General features: G+C 38.8%; 2 protein-coding genes across 4 annotated transcripts in view; one reads left to right on the forward strand and one right to left on the reverse strand.

The window, feature by feature from the left end:
- The window catches only part of SASS6 (SAS-6 centriolar assembly protein), a 14,122-nt gene extending 4,587 nt beyond the window's left edge, over window positions 1-9,535 (reverse strand). The window contains exons 1-12 of one of the 3 annotated variants that reach the window (XM_037404693.1): window positions 9,402-9,535; window positions 8,150-8,210; window positions 7,049-7,128; window positions 5,751-5,855; window positions 4,676-4,847; window positions 3,645-3,722; window positions 2,608-2,727; window positions 2,310-2,501; window positions 1,917-2,111; window positions 1,392-1,481; window positions 1,123-1,302; window positions 432-513 (exon numbers count right to left, since the gene is read on the reverse strand). In XM_037404693.1, coding sequence (XP_037260590.1) covers window positions 432-513; window positions 1,123-1,302; window positions 1,392-1,481; window positions 1,917-2,111; window positions 2,310-2,501; window positions 2,608-2,727; window positions 3,645-3,722; window positions 4,676-4,847; window positions 5,751-5,855; window positions 7,049-7,128; window positions 8,150-8,210; window positions 9,402-9,469 — 1,423 coding nt within the window. In that variant the 5' untranslated portion in view covers window positions 9,470-9,535. The remainder of the gene's footprint in view (window positions 1-431; window positions 514-1,122; window positions 1,303-1,391; window positions 1,482-1,916; window positions 2,112-2,309; window positions 2,502-2,607; window positions 2,728-3,644; window positions 3,723-4,675; window positions 4,848-5,750; window positions 5,856-7,048; window positions 7,129-8,149; window positions 8,211-9,401) is intronic. The other 2 variants (XM_037404692.1, XM_037404691.1) reach the window with 2 other exon arrangements.
- TRMT13 (tRNA methyltransferase 13 homolog) lies at window positions 9,531-16,870 on the forward strand. Its single transcript, XM_037404700.1, has 11 exons — window positions 9,531-9,694; window positions 10,074-10,120; window positions 10,210-10,276; window positions 11,757-11,819; window positions 11,951-12,020; window positions 12,477-12,583; window positions 13,545-13,712; window positions 14,026-14,098; window positions 14,809-14,883; window positions 15,741-16,155; window positions 16,473-16,870. Exons 1-11 carry the CDS (start codon window positions 9,560-9,562, stop codon window positions 16,666-16,668), a joined length of 1,416 nt encoding a protein of 471 aa, XP_037260597.1. The 5' UTR covers window positions 9,531-9,559; the 3' UTR covers window positions 16,669-16,870.
- Window positions 16,871-16,882: the final 12 nt, after the last annotated feature.

Consider the following 16,882-nt stretch of genomic DNA (forward strand, 5'->3'; position numbering starts at 1 on the left):
AAAAAGGTCAAGCTTCCTTCCTACCTCTTGCAAGCCGTTTAAAACGGTAAGTAGCCCTTCCTCAAAAAAAGGTGACAGCTTGGTGGGCTATTTTTTCTCCTTAATCTCACACATCACCAGAAACGCTGGTCTCATGAAAAGCCTTTTTGTTCAAGCTTCCTGCACCCTTGCATGCTACTGTTCCTCCCTCTGGAGTTAGCCCCCCACAGGCACACTACCCCAACCAACTGCAAAGGAAGCCTTTACTACTTGCAGCTCTAGGTTGTTGCATACCCACCGCAGACAGCAGCTTATTTTCCATAAGCAACAACGTCTCAGCTCTGTACAAATGGACACTGGTATTGCAACATCGTTTCTCCCGTTAATTTTCAGTAGCTGCTAGGTCGCTATGTCATTTTTACAGGGGGAGAAACACAGTTGTATAAACCTACCGTTTTCATTGGTTTTCAGTAACTGCTTGCTTTCCTCTAGTTTTTGTATTGTAGTTTCTAGCTGTTCTTGTAGCTTGCAAACCTGCAATAGTCCCATAATAATTGTAACACCATCAGGAGCTACTACTAATTACAAACTGAAGAAAAAAATATAAAATAGATAAAAAGGATCTATGAAGTTTTTCTAAAATTATTTAGAGAAGTTTGAACTCATTTTTTTACAAAAACAACAGGGTAATTCATTTAAGATAAGCCCTACTTATAGCTAGGGTTTTGAGATGTGACAACAGCCAGAAACCTTCCCAACCTTAATTTTCCTATGATTAAATAATGCAGACTCTAAGCAGGGGAATATACTTAATGGAAGAAAACATTCACCCTGTTCCTGCCTCCTTCACCAACTTTCATATGAATATGCCCTCTAAAGGATGTCAGATTCGTCCATTATATCATTCTGTACTCTTAATGCCACTTTAGGTTTCTTCCCTATGGATGGATGGCTCTTACAAATCATTTTAACATGAAAAGGAGAAGCTGATTACACATCTAAATAAACGTTTTAAAATGAAAGACTACATTCTATTCCATGGCAAGATTTAAGAGCTGCTTGCTGTAAATAAGTTAAAAATCACAAAACCCAACACAACATACAACAGCGTTTACAGGACAGAGAGCGAACCCATCACAGTACCTCTTGTTCCTTCATTCGAAGAGATTGTCCCACCTCCTCCAATTCTCTCTGCTCTTTTTGAAGTCTCTCTTCTTTTTCTGCCAACAGTTTTTCCTGTTGAATTGTTACTGTATTTTTCAATTTTAATTTACTCATTAGAGTTTTCAAGTCTCCTTGTAACTTCTTGATAATTTCATTAGCCTATTAAAATAATAAGTCAAATATTCTTAAAACACACGCCTAAACATAAGGAAGAAATTTCGTAAGGATAACGGCATGTTCAAACAAACCTTAAGAAGTTCAGCTGACAGCGACTTAATTGTTGTCTCTAGTTTTTCAATATGAGTTTGTTTTTTCTCTGTACCCTCTTCCAGTATTGCCTTTAAAAGAATAAGAACTATAATCAAGATGTGACTGACAGACATCACTTATGATTTCCAGTGCAACCTCAACAATTCTTTGAGAACTAATCCTTACAAGAAATTCAGTAATTGCTTTTCAGTCAAATTACAAAGAACCTCAAGTAATCCCATTTTTTGTTTATAAACTAAATTTAATGTAGTACCACAATATTAGAACAGCAGCAACCTTTCTAAAACAGAATATTTTGTATTGTTTATGTTTATTATTATTATTATTATACTTATGTTTAGTTTAAAACATACTATACTTTTGATGCCATGATTTAGCATCTTTAACTACATTTGAAAGCTTTCTTGCTGTATTCGTAAAAATGGTCAGCTGCTAATCTATAGGGACTGTAATTAAGAAGGTTCTACAGAGCTTGAGAAAATTATTTTGAAACTTGAAGGAACCTTTTGTTCTTGTGTTGCATCTAATACTTCTTTTGTTCTAACAACTAGCTGATCTTTATCTTTGATTTCTTGTTCCAGAACAGCAACCCGTGTCTGTAGCTGGTTAATGAGTTTCTCTTTTTCATGACATTCAGCATCCAGAGTAGTGTTCTCCCGACGCAGTGACAGCACCTCCTGCTTTGCTCTTTGACATTCCTAGAATATCGGGAAAGAATTTTGTTTCATTTTTTAAGAAAACATGTAATAGTAATTTAAACAGATATATCTAATAGTAAGCATAAAGTGGAATAAGAAAGAGCTGAAAAAACTTAACATGCTATATTAAACGCACAGGCAGGCAGTGTTAATGCTCTAAAAATAGTAAGTCTCATTATAGAAATTAATAAGCCTTACATCTTCTATTCCAGAAAGCTTTGCTTTCAGTTCTCTGAGTGTGGAGTCTCCTTTGTATCTCCTTTCTGTCAGATCTTTATTGATGACCTCGAGTTCTGACAGTCTGTTCTGCAAGTGTTGAATACTTTTCTGATGCAAATTTTCTAATTCCTTTTTCTGTTGTTCATGCTGTTGTTGGTACTGAGCTTGTGCCTATCAGAAGCAAAGAAACTTAAGCGGTTGTTCAATGAATGTGAAAAATCAAGCCAAGAAACTATTTACATATAAAGATATTGTTGATTCTCTTCTGTTGTCATACCTGGAGAGCTCTTTCCTTTTCTTTTGTCAGCTCCTGTGTGTGTGTGTTTGTTAGAGCTGCAGTGTATGATGTCCATTCGTTTTTCAGTTTGTCTAGTTCTCGGCTTTTCTCCGACAGGCTCTGTTTAAGTTTGACAAAACATAATTTAAATTTTTAAAGTTTAAGCATTTCAGTCAATACTGTATGATTCTTCACTGTTACTTCTTAAAAAGGACAGAGTTACTAATAGAAGTCCAAATTTCAGCACCAGATGCCACAACATCTGTTTATTCTGTAATCAGGAAAGATACTGAGAAGCTAAAGAGCACCTTTCTGACACTGTGGATAAAATATTATTCTTTTCCAATTGTATTTTCTTCCAACCACTATTTAAGAGTGAAAAAGCAGTCTGCTGATGTTCCCTACCCTTATAACACTAAGTGCTGTAGTTGGGGGATGGGGTGTCACTGCAAAGATGAGGTAAACAAGTATTTCGTTCTAAAAAAGCTCCATAATAGGAGTTTTAGTTGATTTTTTTCCTGTTTCATGATAGCCAAAAGTCACTTTGATAAATCTAGAATTTGACCCAAATCATCCTCTTGAAACACATATGTGATGTTGACTGGGCTGACTGCAAAAATCATACAGCAGTAGAGTAACATGCAGTCCAAGACTGTCAGTTTATTTATAACGGTTTCACACAGTTTTTTCCAAATATAAGGATTTCCAATCATTCATAGATTATGTGGAGTATATCTACCACCACACTACCATATATTTAGTATATAACGTGTGCATACACAGACCGCAAATGTAAAATCCTGTAAACTGGACAAAATAAAGTAGAATTCTGTTTTAGTACTGCAAGAACTAAATTTTACTCATCATTTGCATGCTTTACTCATTCTTATGTAAAGCTACAGTAGATTACTTTTCTTCTTTTCACTCATTCTCGAAGTATCTCTTGGCTAGGTACTGGCTAACGGACCAGCCCACAAGAAGGTGCATTTTCCCCAGATTTTAAGCGCAACTTAAAACAAGAAAAAAATTTGTATTACCTGTTGAGTGTAGCTCAGTTGTCTGGTAAGATCCTCTTCAGTTTTTTTAAGTTTTTCTTCCAACTTTATTTTGTCTTCCTAAGTACAAATTGACAACAAGTCAAACCCTTAGATCCCAGAATAAAAGTTGTATTTGGCTTCCATTTTATCAGCATATCCTGCCTAAGCAACTGCATACCCATTATATTTGTGGAAAAATCATCTTATTAAAGAAAATTCATTTTGAGTAAGGTATAATTAATAAATGTAAAAGAAAATGCATTATATGACAAGGTAAAAGCCCTGAATGAAATTCTTACCAAATTTGTACAAGGAAACAGTATCTTATTATAAAGACCTGTTTACAAAGGAGTTGCACAAACAACAAATAAACTGAAACACTGTAAATTTATGTTATTAAAATGGCTTATTATGTGGCTATAAACATGACAGCACAGTAGCAGACACAAATCTCAGGCTATGAAACTGAAACTGACAACAGAAACTACGAGACCACTAATTTTTCATTAGATAAAACCTAGCATGCTACCAACTGCATCAACATTAAAATTTCAACTTAGTATTTATAGCTACTGGCCCTTTGAAGTCCACAAAGCCTTAGAATTATATACACATGCATATTTTCCAATACCCAACTGCAGAACAAAGAGGTTGAAAGTTTACAGTATTTTACTTTTGGCAGCTGATCCAGCAGTCAGCACAAGGCTATGCAGCATGAGACACTGAAACATTCAGAAGCATTCAACAGCTGCATACTATATGCACTGCATGTGTAAAATACCTGATTTTCTGCCAGTTCAAATTATAGCCCTTGTCTGAATATACATGTAATTTTTTCATTGCTAGAGTGATAGTAACAGGTTTATAATATCCACCCAAATAACTGCATGCAATGACATATATAAACTAAAATAAGAAGTAAACCAGAGCATACAATTCGGTACGTACTTTTGAAGTATAAAGACTGAAAAAATGCTTAAGTACACACAGCATCAAGGCCTAGTTGCAGCAATGACAAGCCTTCATTTTACCTTAAGGCATTTCAAACAGCTGGCTAAGAACTTCTTTATTTCTGCATCATTTCCTGGTAGGAATTTTAGGGAGAGGTGGGTAAGATGTTTAAAAGGGTTGGTCTCCACTACATTTAAAAAGACAGGTGTGTGATCTAGAGCAGATGCTGAAGAAACTAACTGCAGCAAAAACCTAGGGAAAATAAAAAAAATAATAAAATGCTTAGTATATTTCTTTTCCTGAAACTACACATAAATCCTACAAGCCATTTTCAAATAAAATATTTTTTATTTGAAAAAGAAATTCAATGTCTATGTTGTAGTTAATACTACAAACAAGTATAAACTAAAATGCTTGCACCTTATAATAAGAAATATACAAAACTAGTCCGTTTGTTTATTTGCAAAATTTTCTTAAGTCCATAGATCTAGGAGACCAAAACCAAGCATGGCCTTTGTAACCAAGTTCAGATGGAAAACTGACTCCTGACTTCTAGGTATTCTATAACCTAGTAGAATCCATAGCCCACAGCACATGCATTAGGAAATGGCCTGACTACTGAACGAAGCTAGGTACTCTGGACAGGGCTTTCCTCAGTACCCACACAGACTAAAACAACATTTTGGAAAGGCCACTACAGGGAAGAGTGGGCCTCAACTCTCCCCAACTCGCATCTCAATATCTGAACACTGAAATGAAAGAGAAAAACACCCCATCTTGTCAGAATGCCTTGTAACTTTGCCTTCTCCTGTGAAATAGAATGATTTAGACCTCGGTCCTTCAAATTCAATTACCTCTCTAGCATTAAACTGCATAAAACAAACAAGAGACCGGTGCCGCATCTTGCACATTTGCTAGCTTGTGAAGCTTGCCAGCTTTGACTCAGATGGGGAGATTATTACTAGACATCAATTTCACCACTCAGTCCTCCCAAGACTCAGGTTTTGTCAGTAACGTCCACTGACTGATATTCAGATGTATCCAGGGGAAGGTTAAATTATCCTTTTCCTACTGACTCTTCTCAGTCTGAGTGGCTGACAAGTATTTTAAGAACTCAACATGTACAGAGTAATAAGGCACTCGCTTATTACCTACCTTGGGATATCTTTGTTCTGCTCCTGAATGCATTGCTGAAGCAAATCTATAAATTTTTGTGGGAAAGCAGAGAAGTCTACCAAGAGACCTTGCTGGGTTTTTAAACTATATAAACAGATTGGAAAAAAAAAAAACATATTAACAATATATAAAGTATAATTTGTTTCCTATAAAAATACTTTGTTTAGTAGAAAGAACCAACTCTGATCAGGTCACTAAAGTTCGCTAGCATGTTATTTTCAATCTTGAACACAGAAGAAATGTGCTCACGTCTTTAGATAATAATCACCAGAGGATATTTATGACTTCAAGAGCTCTTGCAAATAGGCTGCACTAAGGAGAAAAAAAAAAAAAAAAAAAAAAAAAAAAAAGAGATGACGACTGTGGCACAACAAATGTTCCTTTGAGTAGAAATCTCCCTCACAGCACAGAGCAGTACAGTTATTGGATAAGGGCATATGGAAGAAGCAAACGACAATGAGTGGAGACTCAATTGTTATCAAGACTTTTTGTTTATTTGCCTACTTATTTAATTGCACAACTTCACCATAGATGCAGTAAACTGAAAGACATAAATGTTCAGCAGTGTATGCATGTATCTGTCTATATATGCAAAGCCATACCTTGTATAACAAAATACTTTTGCACATTGGTTTTACAAACACTATTTTACTTTTGCCTTTTGATTGGCACACTGACCACATCTCTTTTTTTAAAAAAAGCAACAAAATAACAAAACCAAACCACAAAAACACCCTCCGAAACAAAACCACCACAGCAAACACCAAAGCAGAAGACTGGACTGTTCATGCCTGGTCCTCAAGTTTGATGATCAAATTCCAAGCAAGTGAAGCGAAATGAGACCCAACGGTACAATTAGCATGCAAGAAATCCGAAAGCAAAGGCTCAGGTCTGTGAATCCATGTCCATGCAAACAGACTTTCCTCTTGCAGTTATTTGTCAAAATAGTTCACACACACGCAACAGTCTCTAAGAAGTAGTTACAACAAACAGAAGATGCAAGCAGTAATGTAAACTGTGGTGCTGTAGCTATGCAGGGAACATAACATCAGGATTCTGTCATTCAGCTGTATGATCTTGAGCCAATCACCTTCCTGTACTTGGCTGCTTCACTGACTGCTCAAATAGAACAATACTACCAAAATACTGACAAAATTCCTCAAGTGAAAAACGCCTAAACCTAAATTCTAAGATAAACCACTCTAAGCTAAAAATATTCCTTCATTCTTTTTCGCAGTTTAGAAATGTTTTACAGACAAAAATATAATTTCACTTACCTTTGAAAATCTTCCTCAGATATGACAAGGTTATAAAGGAAAAAAGGATCAGTATCGTCAGTCAATCTAACAGCTAAATCCTGAAAAAAGACATTTAAATACAATTTAAAATACTATAAATCACCCTGTAGGATTGTTTAAATATTGTAAACCAACACTGCAAACAGTATTTAATGTTTTCACTGTTTAACCACAAGTAAAATAGAATTCAAGCAACTAATTCAGAAGGTGGAAAACATTTAATACAATTTCTATTACAGTAGAAAAGACAGGAAAACTGTTTCACACCAAAATAAATCAAGTAAAACCCTTCAACTTTGATCAGCAAAGGTTTCATAATTCAATGTGTCTTCATCATTTTACAGAAAGAAAACTATCTGCTATTTTTCCCCAGTCATGAAATAAGAGTGTAGCACTAGCAGTCCACTGTAATGGACCACAAACACATCACTGCTGTAACTGGAAGTTTTTCAGAGTATACTACTCCTAAAAGTTTAAGAAACAACTTTCTGAAGAGTTTGTATATTTGAATACAGAGCTTCATAAAATGGATACAGATGAAATCCAGTAAGCTCATGAGGAAAATTGTTAACATTACGCTGCTAAGTTTTCTTTTTAAATAAAGTTCTTGGTTTGCTGGAGGTCTACATAGTGTTTTGGGAAAAGTGCCTTCTCTGTAGACATTAGTCTTTCATTACAAGGCTGGGGTTTATGCAAAACACCTGGTACAATAGGCCCAAGCACCTGTTCTCTATAACAAGGCTCAAACCTGTGAAGAATACAATATTCTGTAGCAGAGGAAAGAAAGGAAGTAGAAACCTGAGAGCTCTTCCAACACAACTGAAGTGTGACCACTGCACATGTACACATACAGAACTGAAAGAAGTTTCAGTAACTCAGATACCAATATAACCAACAAAAGAACCCAACCACTATTCCAAACCAACTAAATTACTCAAATAATTATATCAACAGTAAAATAAGGTCAAGTGACAAACACACTAAAATTCTGTTTGACTTTTTCTTTGCATATTTGTTCTCTTATACAATGAAATTCAGAACATGCTTAATGAATGACATGAATGTAACCAATGCACAAACCTTTTTATGAACAGGATTAGAAACGGACAGTAGCTCAATACTCACTCGAACATTTAATCTCCTGTGTACAAAAAGATGAAACTTGGTAACTAATCAAGAAATCATTCTCCAAAATTAATGTGCATTTGCAGCCACATTACAGGAATCAGATGACATTTTGAAAACAAAAATTTAGGCAGAACTATCAAGAAAGGTCCTAGTGACGACTACTACCTAAAATACCTGAAAGCCCCCCAGCTGCAGCTGCCATCACAGCTCCGCAGTCAGCACAGGTGTTTTTGTTGCTTGTTATCCACCAAACTTTAACTAGCAAGGCAGAAGCTTTAAAACTTTGTCCATAAAACAGAACCTTTGAAAAAGCCTGCTGAAATTTATTAACGACTGCTGCAACTTTTGAAAATCATTTATACACCGCTACACTGTCTTCATCTACTTGTTCAGTCATTCGAGAAGTTACTTGCATTACAAAATACACTCACAGGCATCAGCCTTTCTGTGCCTTCTCATACAGACAAGCCAGAGCAGCCCCGACGCCCGCACACAGTGACTAGTCCAGACCGGGCCTGCGTTACGGAAATTCACCGGGTTTTGGAGAGACACGGCACGTGCAAGATTCCTGGCTTTTCCCGAACACCAGCGCTGAGCCAGGCACACGCGCAGCCGGGTGCGCCCCAACAGCCTCGCCCCTCGCAGGCACGGCCGGGCCGGGCTGCGCGCTCCCGCCCAAGCGGTGCCGGAGGCGGCGGCAGGGCCGGCCGCAGGCTGCGGGGGGAGGAGGCGGGCCCGCCCGCGGGGCACCAACCGCCGCGGCCCGGGAGACGCCTAACAGCGGCCGGGCCGGCAGGGCCCGTGCGGAGCCGGGGCGCCTGCAGCCCTAAAGCGTCTCTGTAAAGCCGCTGCCTGCCTTCCCCGCCGCGAGTGCCGCCTCCGCCCCGGCAAGGCGCCGCCACCACTCCAGCCCTCGCAGGCTGCCTCCGGCCATGCCGCAACCAAGTCCCTTTCCCTCTAACGCGGCGGGCCCCACAAGCAGCCCCAAAGCAAGAAGAACGCAGGCAGCCGCTCAGCCCGCCGCCCGCACCACGCGCAGGGCCCGCCTCTCACCCAGCAGCCGCGAGGGCACAAGGCAGGAAGAAAAGACAGAAAAGAGCCTGTCGCTCGGCAGCCCTTCTCCTAAAGAATGCAGTAAAGGTTCCGCGCAGCTTGTGAGGAAACCATGTCAGAGCCCGCCGCGCCGCTCCAGCCAGCCCCTCACCTCTCCTCGCAGCCCTGGCACCTCACTTGCACGCACACGGGCCTGTTGAACATACTCTCCGCCGCCATCTTGCGCTTCGAGTTTGGCGCTCGGCTCCCGCGGAGGAGGAGCCTCAAGATGGAGGCGAGGCGGTGGCCGCGGGGGCTGCTGGGACGGCAATGGCGGCGCCGGAGCTGGGCCGCGGCGCTCCGGTCCCGGGGCGCTGTGCCTACTTCGTGGAGAGGAAGAAGCGCTTCTGCAAGATGATCCCGGCTCCCGGGAGGCGCTTCTGTGGAGAGCACGAGCAGCAGGAGGTACCGGGCCTGGCCGGGCGGGGCAGCTGGCACCTTCCTGCGGCGGGGGAGGGGACGCCCCGGCGGCACGGCTGGGGCCTGGGGTGACATGGCCGCCCGAGCGGGCGGGAGCGGCAGCGCCGGTGCAGCCTTCGAGCAGCGGATGTGCTGAGGCCACTCGTTCAGCCCGGCAGGAACGCGGCCGTTACGTTATAGGTTTGTTCTTTCTCTTAGGAGCCACTCGGGTACTGAACTCTTGTCTCAATTTCTCCATTCCAGTTGACGTGCCTACCTCAGAGTAGATGCTTTATGAAAATCAGGTGTCCCTCAACAGCATCTCTAGAACAGGAATGCTGAACGCATGCTGAAGTGTTGTCTAAAACTTTTCTTTTGTGACTAGGAAGAAAATGACAGGAAAAGAATTCCGTGCCCTCTCGATCCCAAACAGTGAGTACCTGTAAATGCCTCTCCTGTTTTTTGCCAGAGCTCGCATGAGAAATGCATCTACGTAACTTTTCTTTCCATTTGGATTTTAGCACTGTATACGAAGACCAACTACAAAAGCATTTAAAAAAATGTAATTCAAGAGCGAAGCCGAAGCCAGTAAGTGTTCAGCAGGCCCGCGCCCCGCGACCTTGCAGCGCTGCCCGTGGCCCCGCACTCGGCGCTGGTGGCCCGGCTCGCGGGGCACCAGTCTTGCACACAGGCTGACGTGTCACTTATTCCAGGCTTGCACAAGACCGGGTGCTAGGTGGTTAAACCACCGAGGCAGCACACCAGTTAACACGTAGTAAAGCATTTTATGCACTTTGAGCAATTGCTGACGCTCAGGTTTAGTCACAATTTTCATAGGTCCTTACAAGTCTCCATTTAAAGGTACGGCATCCTTTCTTTTCACTGGTCTGTGGGGAGGGGGCCGTATTGGGAGGGGGCTTTCCTTGCTCCACGGTGGGTCTTATAGTATGCTAATTAGGTTAGTTCATACATAGTTCCAAGTAATTTTCTGTTTGGTCTCTTAATTTCTTTCCCATTTGGTTCTCCCTGAGCTTATCTTGTTACTTTCTTAGCTTGACTGACTTACAGTGTCTATTTATTCTCCCAAAGCCATGCCTTTGGTTAACTACTTGTAAGGATTGGTTAACATCCTCTGTTTTTCAAATTCTTTTGACTGTTTTGCTGTAGATATTTACATATTTTGCCTAAATTTCAAGTTAAAGAAACAGACTGACCTGTTAACCACATACATGACCATGTACATGCGTATGCTTGATCTAATAATGAACTGGTCGACTACATGCAGAGAGTTCATTGTGCTGACAGCAGCTGTGAACCGGAGGACAGCAGTCTTAGCAAGCACTACAGGAAGGACGATATGGAAGCTGAATTAAGTGCTTGCTGAAATGGAATTCACATTCCAGTCTCCTCATACTCTGTGTCCCCTTTCACCATAGTTCAGTACAACTTTTCAGTTGTCTTAGTTGCAAATGAAAATGCTGAATTTGTTTTTCTCAAAAACGTTCTCTGAGAATAGTCTCTCACAATTGCCATTCATTTTAGAAACTCAGTGACAGATTATCCTTGGAAAGCAAAACTAGCGGGTGTTTTCTAGGTGTTTTCCTACCCCTGGCAGTCTGCTGCCCTAACCAGCTGGCTGCTTCACTCAAACTAGCAGTGAATTGTGGAAAGCTAGGCCGAGTTGCAGCCAGTGCTGAGGGAAGGAATAAGATGTATGTCTCAACAGCTGTTTCAAGAAAACCGAAGATGGCTTCTTTATTATCTGCCCTTCTGCTTTATGAGTATCGTACCTTTAGTATTACCTGGGAAACCTTAAAATCACCTCCGGCATCAGTCTAGTAAGTGTTGACAGCTTAACTCTTACAAACACGTTCAGTCTTGTCAAAATGCGTCAGAACAGTCATTTCTGGTGGGGACTCGGGATCAGACTATAGGGAAAAAAATTACTTGAAATATCTTCTTTTGCAGTGGATTCCTATTGCTATGTACTTTATCATAAAACCAGTGAAGAATTTAGCATTTTGCTTCCTGATGATTAACAAAATCATATTTCTTTTGAATTTTAAAGGTCTACTTTGTTCAAGATATTAATGCAGGTTTAAAAGACGTAGCAGAAATACCAGAAAAAGAAGTGAGTACATTTATTTATTCTAAAGCTTAGTCCCTACATAACATATTGCAATTTATCATACGACTAAAGAACTATCAAAGATAAAAAGCTCTTGAATTTATGGATGCCACTTTTATTTCCCCCTTAAAAAGGTACCTATCTGTTCTCTATCCAAAGAAAAGCTGGATAACTTAATAATCACATTGAAAAAAGCAAGTACTGGTGAGTTTACTTAATACTGAAAATAAGACGTTTTAAATTGAATTGATTGAATATTTCATTGTCATTTTTGCTGTTAGATATCTGTGAAAATGTAAGACATTTGGCACTAAACGCATCTGAAGTAATTATTAGCAAGATAATAGGCAATCCTTCTATAGCTAAATTTTACTCAGAAGAATATACTAGATTGAGAGAATGATAAAATACTGAACTTTTGTTCATATTGCTAATTTCCCTTCCTTCTGTGTTTTTTGTTTCCCACTCGAGATACCACTACAGATAATACAGCTCTGTTATAAACATGTGATGATAGATTTATGCTCCCAACAGACTGTTTTGTTGGTGCTACAGATTGAGCTCATGTCTGAATATTGTAACGTATGTGTTACAAAAACAAAAACTCTTGGAAACTGGAAACCTATACCTTACAAGTTTTGTATTTGCATTTGCATGCAGGTCTGGAACTTCACCTTAAGGAACAAGTACTGTCCCACCAGGCTTTACAAGAAGCCTTAAATGACCCAAAGAATGGGGAATCTGCTGTCAAACACTTGAAACAACAGGTATGATCGCTGCTTTACTCATAGGTATAGATGTTTTTAAACACATGGAATTCTGCTGCTGTAAATTTGAGTGACTGTGCATCCATGATGCTCGTCACTTCACGTAGAGGAAATCGGAGATGCTCAGTAACTATGCTCTTCAAATAATAGCATGTATATAACCTTTGAATGGCTGTTGTGTTAAATGTTAGTAACAAAAGTTTATTAGGATACTGAAATAAATTACAAATTATGTGGTGGTATTCTGAATTTTAACTAATGTATTCTTATTTTATATTACCTCATAATAAATCTGAGCTACCAAAGGTAAAATGTTGTATTTACTAAGAATTAAAAAGGAATTTTTTTACTTTTTCTGTAAGAGCTGGTCCTAGACTTCCTGGTTATATAACAGATGCATAAAAAGAACTGGAGAGCCCGAGTTTGCCTTCTGCCTTTTTAAGTGCATTGAACAGCAAGAATTGTAAGGGAGATGAATTGCATACTGTAGCAAAATAGAAAGTTTTGGGAAGAAAATCTAAAAGTGAGAAATGTCTGGATCTTACTTTCTTCCCATGTTCTAGCTTTCCTATGTATTACAAAATGCTTAACTGCAGCAGAGAGAGAGGGCTCTGCGGGCACTGATGCTTCACAGAAAGATCTAGTACAGTACCCATATTTTGGATGTCTACTTTGAGAATCGGCGGAGAGTATTATAGCATGTACCTGGATCCTACAAATCCCACTCCAAAAAAATGCGGGTGGAGTTCTGCGAGCAGTGGAAGAAGGGCAGGGTTATGCTGACTAGCCAGAAGTTATAATCCCTTTCCTCTGTGTACACATCATCTTCTTCCTAATCCCTCATGGAAGGAAAGGCTTGAAAAAGTCTTTTGAAGTTTGGTGAAGTAATCATTTTCCACTGGGCATTACAATACACGGTGTATGTATTTGCTTGGTTTGTATAATCTTTTGATGTTTGTAGGCTTCTATTTTAGGTAACATGGAAAAACTACATTTACTCGGTCCAGGAAGATGTTTTGTTGAGTTTGGAGCTGGGCGAGGAAAGCTGTCTCACTGGGTTGACGTTGCCTTACAGGATGCTGAAAATGTTCAGTTTTTGCTTGTGGAAAGGGCAACTACAAGGTTCAAGGTAAGAGGTTATTGTCACATTGGCAGACTATAATTTTTAAACTATTGTCATTGAAGCTATTAGTATTTGCTTTTTATCTTTAAAACCAAAACAAAACCTTTACATTTTAAAAGTTTTTGGAAGTGTGATTGCCTACATTCCATACTTCAGCAATAGCAAATTTATTTAAAAAAAAAATAATCCTGGTGTATAATGTTGGAAATATGCAGATGTTGACTTGACAGGAAAAAAAGTCTAGCATTAATATCTGGAGCAAAAGTATAATTATTAGTGGGCAGCCCTGCTTAATGATCTTGTTGTTATGTTTACACAGGTGGATGGAAAACATAAAAGGAGAGATTCTGTATTTGAAAGGCTTCAAGTTGATATTCAGCACTTATGTTTAAGTAAGTTCCTTCTCGGCTTGCATAACTGTGTAACTAGAGGCTTAATTGTAGATTTTGAGTACTGGAATTCAAGTCAATTTGTATGTAGCACGCTTAGATGTACTTGGGTTTGAACATGATTCTCAGTGGTTACTTGGACATGTTAATGCTCTGTGTATATACATATATACACACACATACATGTATTAAATGGAGACTTAAAATTTTCTGCTTTTTATACACTTAGGAGGACATCAATGTAGGTGAGAAATACCTAAACAAAACCACTTTGAATGTTTTTTAAGAACTTGCAGGACTAAAAACCATTGCATTGTTGGTTGTAGGCGTGCAGAATGAAGCAAGTCATGCATATCATTGATTTGCTATGCATATCAGTACTACAGAACTCGTGGGAACACCTGTCACCAGGAGATGCATTAACATATTTAAATTTCATAGGCAGTATAGAAAGGCTGAAGTGTTTAAATATGCTTCTCAGCCACAACATCCAATCCTCTTAACTTCTTTTAAAAAAGAAACTTTCCTTTGAATAGCTTATAACTGTATATACAGTCCACTGTATTTTTAATAGTGGTAAACATTTATTTCTTTTTTTAAGTGTGCTGAAGTTACATTATCTGAAAAAAATATTGCCCCAACTATAATAATAGAGGTTCTGGGGTTGTTGTGGACTGTATGTGGGCATTATCTTTTTTTTTTTCTCTCTCCAGATAAAGTACCTATTTTAGAGAAGAAAAAGCTACCACTAGTAGGTATTGGGAAACATTTATGTGGTGCTGCAACAGGTATGAATTACATATGTGTGAACTGCAGAAAACTACAATACTAAATCTTACGATCTGGATGGACTGATCTTCCCAACTGTCCTTTTAAGCTTTTCTTGCCCTCTTAACCCTTTTTTAGTGAATGAAGCAATTATATGTCATCTAAATATCTACTGACATCTATTGACTTCAGTGGAATAGTAAGTGGAAAATAGATGCAAGGCTACACTAGACAGAAGTAAAACCTTTCTTTATCTATACATCTAAAAGAATAGTAGAATAAAGAATAGTGTGTGGTGGCATGGGTCATATATTTGTAAACTGTTGGAAGTACTGTTTTAACACCACCACCTCTACTCTGAAATACTTTTCTTTCTCAATTTGTGTTCTGAAAATGAGAAGAATATGTTTCTGTCCTGATAATTTTAAACACGCTTTTTCTAATGTTACGTCTCTGCTAAGTAAAGGCATCTCAAATACGACACCTATATAGGTACTGTTACAAAGACGACAGTTAAGCATTTAAGAAATACATGTATGTATTACATAGATTGTGTCCTAGATATCAGACTTTTAGAGCAAATACTTGAATGTTTTACAGGGAAGAGATAATATGCCAGTTTGTTAACCAAAGTATTTCGAATTTACTTGTGTAGAACAAATAGAGGATAAGCCCTTAGTAGCTCCAGGGGTCTCAATAATATTCATTTAGGGTTTTCATGTTTTCAAAGCATGCTTGTAATTTTTGGTTATGCTTAAAATTGCTTTTTGACCTAGTTCGTGATGTATGCTTTTATTCTTCGTGGCATATAGCCTTATGCAAATAACGGCATGGTGTTCATCGCTATTTTTGGGGGGTATATCTGGTTTTTTCCTAGATCTTGCTTTGAGATGCCTGGTTGAAAGTTATACAACTTGCTGTGATGGAGAATCTCAAGAGCCTGCACCAAAACGCTCTAGGACTGATAAGACAGAGGTGGCTTCTAACAACTCTGCTGATAATGAAAGCAACAAAGATGACTGTAAGCCTGTAGCTGGAATTGTTATTGCACTGTGTTGCCATCACAAGTGTGACTGGACACATTATGTAGGCAGGGAGTTCTTTAAATCAGTAGGACTTGGACCAGTAGAATTTAATTATTTTCAGAGAATGAGTAGCTGGGCCACTTGCGGTATGCGAGAAACCACAACCAAAGCCTCTACAAGTGACGAAAGTGAAGATCAGTCTAACAACATGGAAGAACATGAGCAAACGTGCAGCAAGACCGAGAGCGGTTCTGATACTTTACAAGGGTATGTAATTTTTTTCCTAACAAATGGACTTCTGCAGAAAAGCAAAATTACGTATAGTGGTACATGAAACTTTTTTGGCTCCTTCAAAATGACTTACTTTATAGAAACATTTTAATTATGAAATTTATAGAAATATTCTACTTTAAAAATACAATTTTCATGGACGTACATTTAAAAATATTTAAACAGTCGTGCTTGCCTGAGTTGAACTTAAGCGTGATTTCACTAGTTTTTCTAAGCTTAACTACTGATGTTAAATTAACAAAACTATTCTTTTGACACGTTGTTAATTCTTTTCCTCCTTTCTATGAAACCAGGATACTTACTGTTGAAGAACGAAAGGAGATAGGTCACCTCTGTAAACTGCTGATTGATCATGGACGGATTGAATATTTGCAACAACACGGATACAAGGCTGCACTACAGTATTATACAGAGCCTGCTGTGTCCTTGGAGAATGTTCTGTTGACAGCTGTCCCAAGTCTGTCTTTGATACCAGAGCCAACTACATGACAGAAGACAGATCTGGAATTGATAGGAAAAAACCCCTACAAAACTAAACCTGGATTTTTTAAAAAGCTAATTCATTGCTTATAAAGAGCTCTTTAAGTCTTTCCTGTGCCCAGGAAAGGTCTTATATTACCCAGTTTCACTAGGAATTACAAATATGCAAACAAATTCTCATCAGTGGAAAAATAAAATGCCCAAGAACGTTTAAAACCTGCTG

The sequence above is a fragment of the Falco rusticolus genome, chromosome 11 (assembly GCF_015220075.1).
Source record: "Falco rusticolus isolate bFalRus1 chromosome 11, bFalRus1.pri, whole genome shotgun sequence".
In the NCBI taxonomy this organism is placed as follows: domain Eukaryota; kingdom Metazoa; phylum Chordata; class Aves; order Falconiformes; family Falconidae; genus Falco; species Falco rusticolus.